Here is a 6,024-nt window from a genome sequence, read left to right as displayed (position 1 = left end):
AAGAAGCAGGAAATCTGTCCTAGAATTGATAATTAATTAAGTAAATAAATCAATAAATAAATCAGTAAATAAATAAATAAATAAATGATTAATTACATATGAAGTAAAATAAATAAAAAAATGAAGCAGAAACCCAAACGAAAATTTGATCCTAAAAGTAAATAGCTAATATAAAATTTTCTAAAATTTTGCAATTTGTCTTTAAAAAATAGTTTTCCAACCCCTGCATTAGTGCAAGGAAGCTAACGACGTGCTGCGGGTCCGAAATGCGTTAGCCGGATAATTCGAGAGAGGATTAATGATCCCCTGAAGTTCTTTCAAACGCAACATAACGAGTATAAGATGTAAAACGAGTAAAAGATGAGGTATAAACCCTAGAACCCGTACAACAGGTTGGAACTTAGCATGGAAGATATTTAAATATGGCCTTACTTGTACTTATACCTTACTTTCTACGGACTGAAGATCCTCTATCGGTCGTAGTAAGGGTAAGAGGATATCATCGACTCAAGAAGATAAATCTTTTACTATACAGTCACTAATAACTAATTACACGTTTAATAAAATCAATACAGAGTAAAACCGTCAAACCGTTGTTAGTCAACAATATTACGCGCATAAGGTTTGCTTTTATTCTTTCCATTTGACCCAGGAGCGGATTGATTCTATCTGCTTACACACTAAGGTATGATTAAACTTGGGTTGTTGTGTTTTTTTTTATATTCCTTTCAATTTTTCGCACCCCCTCAAAACTTCGGTGTTGCTGGTGATCAACCTTTTTTTTCAATTTTGTTTTATTTTTTTGGAATAAAATTTGTCTTATCATTATTGAATTTTCAACCGAAGCCACACTGTGTGCTAGTACTGTATACTGTGTCAAATGCTGATAATAGTTTCAATTGATCTTTCCCCGTTGCAATCCTCTACCTTTACATCGCCGGATATAGGATGTCGAGTGTGATTTATGTTGATATAAGTATTTTCTTACTTTTTTCTTCTTTACAACGCACCGTAAGCTGACAACTGCATAATGCATAACGAGAATACACTTTTCTGTTGGCGCTACTGCTTCTATACGTTAAATCATTTTACAGTTTAAGTAGGTTCAAATAGCTGCAATCTGACCTGCCGATAGCTTTCTTGTCTGATTATCGTTGTTTATCGTCGCAATAGTGCTCTAAGTTGGAATTGCTCTATTTCCATTGTTTTCTGTTTTTATTATCGTCATTCGTATGATGAACACCATGCCTGTGCAAATACTAAATTAATATTGCAAAAAATGTGGGTAAGTCCAATTGAACCACCCAATAGAATAAATATAACACTTTAACAACAGATATCCACTGGAAAGAAGTATGAATCATAACATATGAACACAAAACTCCATGAAATAAAAACAAGTAATAAACTTTTTTGAAAACATAAATTTTAACATTATAAACCATTGTAACGAATAATTCTTAACAACAAGAAGAATAATTATGTGTTTCGTTAGGTTCTCAACATTTGTCTGTAGGCAGGTCGAGCCAAATGGTAAATTATATCTTCTATCGTTACAGCAGCACTCGCGGATATATCTGTTCTCTTCCATGTCATGCTTTTATGTAATTGTACGAAAGTTTTTTTTTTCTCTGTTTTCTATCTTTTAAATCATGTGTGTTCACTAGCCCAGTGTTTTGTTACCATTTTTAATCTTTCACCCCTCTCCAACTAATATAATTCCCGAACGAGGAATAGCGTCTATCAACCGTTTTTTTTTTTTGTTCTTTTTGTAATGTTTTGCCGTTGGGTTATGTTCTTTTTTGTTTAGTTTCAATTTGCTCATAAACATTTCATCTACAGCAAGATAACACACACACACGTACACACGGTACACGATCATCAGTGTCGCGTGGTTTTGCAGTACATCCATCGATTGCTCTATCTATTAGTTATAATTGATAAACTCCATCCAATGTGAAGTACGCTAGAGACTGGAGGGGATGTTCTCGAGATACTTTTTGTTGCTATTAATGTTCTGTTCTGTGTTCTTTTTGTCTTATATGGTTTTACGTTTTGCTGCTAATTTTTAGCTTTCACACACGAAGTCCATGCTGTTTTTTGTTTTTTGTTATAGGCTTGTTTTGTAACATTTACCTTAAATGCGCCTTACTAATCGTTTATCCATGTGTTTTATTTCTTTTTTCTTTTGTGTTTAATTGCGTATACTAAATAAAGCACGACATAGAATCCGGTGGTAAATTTTGTTGACAATTGCACTTATTTCGCATGGTATTAAGACTTGAAATCAGAGAAAAATTCCAAAATGGCGTTTTGAAATATTGCCGAACGTTAACGAACTGAAGTCACAGCTGTAGGGAAAATGTTTTTACAAGATCCTATAGTTGTGGCCAAAAGATGCTCGTATGAATCACAAACAAGAACATGATTACACACTTTTAATCCAACCAAATTTTGAGTCAATCAGCATACTAATTTGACTGTGTTGCAAGTTTGGTATCTAATAAATCTTTTGAGAAGAGTCGTTCATATAAACTCTTCCCTAAAGAATCATTTAAATCATGGGTCGATTCACAAAACATTCGCGAATTCTCACAGTTTCATGGAATTTCAGAGAATAATGAATCCTTTAAGTTCCATGAATCTCCGAACATTCCAGAGTTCCCGAATAAAGTGATAAATCTTTGAAAATTCCTAAGTCATTAATTAATCATAGATCTTTGAGGATTCTTGAATATTTACGGGACTCATAAATGTTGATATCAGATATTTAGAGTCATTCATTCTATTTTTTTAGATATTCAAATTTACGAAACTGTATCTGATTCAACCAACACCAATGATAATGGTTCCCAACTGCGATTAAATAAAGTCAGAGAAAGCTTGAATGGTCTGCAAAGATCATAAAAATCCAAGAAACAAAAAATGTTTAGCAGTACGTTCTAAATATGATATGGTCCACTTCATGATGTAGTTAAACACTATGTCACATTTGACCAATACCAAAAACACATTCAGCTACATTCAGCTTCAAAAATAGTGATAATCCTCAAACATTTGCAGCTTCTTCCTTTCAGTGCTCTAGTTCAGGTCTACGCTGTATTGAGAAACAATTCAACTTATGCCACCAGATTCTATGTGGCACATTCTTTAGTTCACTGGTAGTACCAGGACGTGCGGTGCAGTCTGTATAGTGTCAAGTTTGGAATGATAATTTCATCGAAGGTTTTGAATCGAATTTCTAATTTATTACTGTAACGCTTTTGTTTGATTTTCAGCTTACGTCAAGCAATGATGTTTTTTTGTTTGTTTTTGGAGCAAAGTTTATCATTCTTTGGGAAACTACACATTGTCGGGATCGGTGAAGCTTTACTTACATAGATAGCTAGTGAAGGGAGATAATTGGAAATTCATTTGTCATAACATTGTGTTGATTCGTTACTTTATAATTGTTGTTAAGTAGTGTTTTATATAGTCACATTTCCTGCTCTAGCCAGTAAGAATAGTTCAACCGATGCTCACGAAATGATACCACATTTTATTGCAAACCACATGTGCGAAATGAGGCGAAAGTGTGTCAACGTTTAACTGCCGTAACTGTAAACATTGTGTCGTGCAACTAAATTGAAAAACACCTGCATCGTATCGATGTTTGCTCCGATGCGGAACGGTGTTGATTGTGAGCATGATTATAATACATACAGATTTTGCTTCCACACATAGGATAGATAGTACATTCAGAAAGTAAAATACAACATCCGATGGCTTCGTTCTGAAACATACCTAATTCATCCCATTAACATTCTCCCATTTCATTTAAGCCGTGAATTTTAGAATACTGGGAAAAGCATTGGCGCATTGCGGCTGCCAGGGTCGGAACGATTGTTATCATATGTCCGCTACTTTTAACTGATAATCATAATGATAATTGTAATAAAAGCAATAGTATCACACAACTTTTAACGCTTACACGGGATACCCCACTGGATGGACAGTTGGTAACGGTTGGTAGCTCTACACACTAACACAGGCCACCCTCGTCCTCATCATCACCAGCCGGACCAGCCGATGGTTTGGCGGTAGTCTTACAAATGGAATGCAAATAAGTGTAGCGCACAGCACAGTGTTAAAAAAGAAACAATGGAAGAAACATTTGCCAATGTATACTTACATCGCCCGACGCACCACTGTTAGGGGAGACATAAGAGGCCGCCGCATTTTCGATGACATTCGCTTTCGGAGCGATTGAAACACCCTTGGGAAGCGGTAAATCGCGGGCCAATCTTGCATACTCTACATCCATGTGCCTGATGAAAGGCGAGGAGAGCGCTCGTTGCGCTAGTTCTGGATCCTCATCATCATACGCCTGTTGTGGCAAGAAAGGGACAAGTTTGAACAAATCCACACAAAATTGATGGTACACACTAACCTGCAGCAACGATTCCAAGGTTTGCACTTCCGCAGCATCGCAACAGTTACCCCATTCCTTAAAGGCCTTCTCAGCTGCAACATAATCCCCACGGGCAAGCTGTACCAACACCAATGCCACGGCTAGCCGCCCGATGGCACCATCCGATCCGACCTGCTGATGCAGTCCGATCTCTCGCCTAATAGCATCGGCGGCCTGATCGTACATACCGAGCTTAACCATAATTCGTGCCACTTTGCTAGCATACTCTGCGCCCTGGCGGGTCGAGTCTTCAATCTATGGGGAATGCAAACGCATATAAGAAAACAAAACTTACAACGGAAATCGGCTTGCAGTCTACGCACCGTAACAACGTCGACTGCTTCCTTATACAGCTGTAGCGCATCCTCCGGGTGCGTTTGTTCCAGTATCTTTGCCGCCTTGTCCAATACAGTCGCACCCGATTCCGGCGAACCGTGTTGCTGGTAGAGATTGCACGACCGCTCGGCCAGCTTACGTATATCACCGAGGTTATTCATTTCTTTGCATATCAGTATAGCTTGATCGAGACACTTGGCTGCGTGGAACAGGGCACGATTCTGGCGATGACAGTCGGAAGATTTCATCAAGCAGTCACGGCACTGGTCCAACGACTTTGCGTTCCGAAAGCAGGTGGCTAAAACGGAGCAAGCAAGCAAAAATGCGTTAAACACATTTGACCCTTCGGCGCATGAAATGTGCAATGGTTTACCTGCTTTGTTGTATTCTTCAGCTGCATTATCGTAATCTGGTCTCCATTTCAGCAGCGATGTCTTCAAGCTAGCGGAAATTGTGGATAAAAATAAAGATGAATAAAACAACACATAAATCAACATCGTCTGTGAAAGCGCTTCATCATCGCATTGGATGTACCATTTTTCAGCTTGTCGGATATGTTCCTGAGCTTCTTCAATTTTGCTCGACATGCCTGCACCTCAATTCCGGGATCAATGAGATGATTTGATAACGCAGAGTCCAATGCAAGATTATTGCTACTGTTGGTACTGTTTTCTCTAAACCCACCCCCAGCCCAGTGGATACTTCCGGACTGTGTGAAAAGCGATTGCACAGAATTACGCACACGTAGCACAACGGTTGGCGCAACAGTACGATGGACGGCTGATTATTTGCACCGAAAACACCCCAAATTATCGAGAGATCACTGAGAAAGTCCCACAAAAAAAAGACAATCGAATTTATTGATATAAAATTTTTCTTCACTTCCCGCACTGACAGCTCACACGCCTTGGGTTTCCTTTGTGTCAAAAGGAACCATTCTGTATGACAGGATCTCGGCGTATAACAGTCGTGATGAGCTTTGGAACTCATTGTTCCAAATAGAAATTCAGAACTACCCAACAGGTCCGGAGTTCGAACGTTAATAATAAGGCACACTATAATATTTTTGCGCACTGCAACTTGTTCAGATTACATGAGTTTTACCAATCTTTAAACTGCAGTGTAGCACCCCTGGCCAGTGCAAATGCTGTCAGTTGAACGAACGAAAATAATCGTATAACAGATGCAATCTTTGATTTTCCAAGCTGTCACAAGTTGTTTACTCTTTGGAAGAAAAA

At 38.3% G+C, this 6,024-nt stretch overlaps 1 protein-coding gene across 1 annotated transcript; it reads right to left on the bottom strand.

Annotated features, from left to right (window-relative positions):
- Positions 1 to 652: 652 nt before the first annotated feature.
- LOC128302365 (gamma-soluble NSF attachment protein-like) lies at positions 653 to 5,660 on the bottom strand. The gene is made up of 6 exons (XM_053039176.1): positions 5,321 to 5,660; positions 5,160 to 5,227; positions 4,774 to 5,084; positions 4,430 to 4,705; positions 4,172 to 4,366; positions 653 to 4,084 (listed from the first exon to the last, which is right to left on the bottom strand). Exons 1-6 carry the CDS (start codon positions 5,371 to 5,373, stop codon positions 4,022 to 4,024), a joined length of 966 nt encoding a protein of 321 aa, XP_052895136.1. The 5' UTR covers positions 5,374 to 5,660; the 3' UTR covers positions 653 to 4,021.
- Positions 5,661 to 6,024: the final 364 nt, after the last annotated feature.

Source organism: Anopheles moucheti, chromosome 3 (assembly GCF_943734755.1).
Source record: "Anopheles moucheti chromosome 3, idAnoMoucSN_F20_07, whole genome shotgun sequence".
NCBI lineage: Eukaryota > Metazoa > Arthropoda > Insecta > Diptera > Culicidae > Anopheles > Anopheles moucheti.
Note: the sequence above shows the minus strand (reverse complement) of the source record. Positions and strands in the feature narration are given on the sequence as shown.

Excerpts from the sequence above, each read along its gene's own strand:
- LOC128302365 (XM_053039176.1), bottom strand. The coding sequence starts at position 5,373 with ATGTCGAGCAAAATTGAAGAAGCTCAGGAACATATCCGACAAGCTGAA. Across the intron at positions 5,228-5,320 it reads ATCCGACAAGCTGAAAAATG|CTTGAAGACATCGCTGCTGA; the intron begins GTACATCCAATG and ends AATTTCCGCTAG. Across the intron at positions 4,367-4,429 it reads CCTTGGAATCGTTGCTGCAG|GCGTATGATGATGAGGATCC; the intron begins GTTAGTGTGTAC and ends TTGCCACAACAG.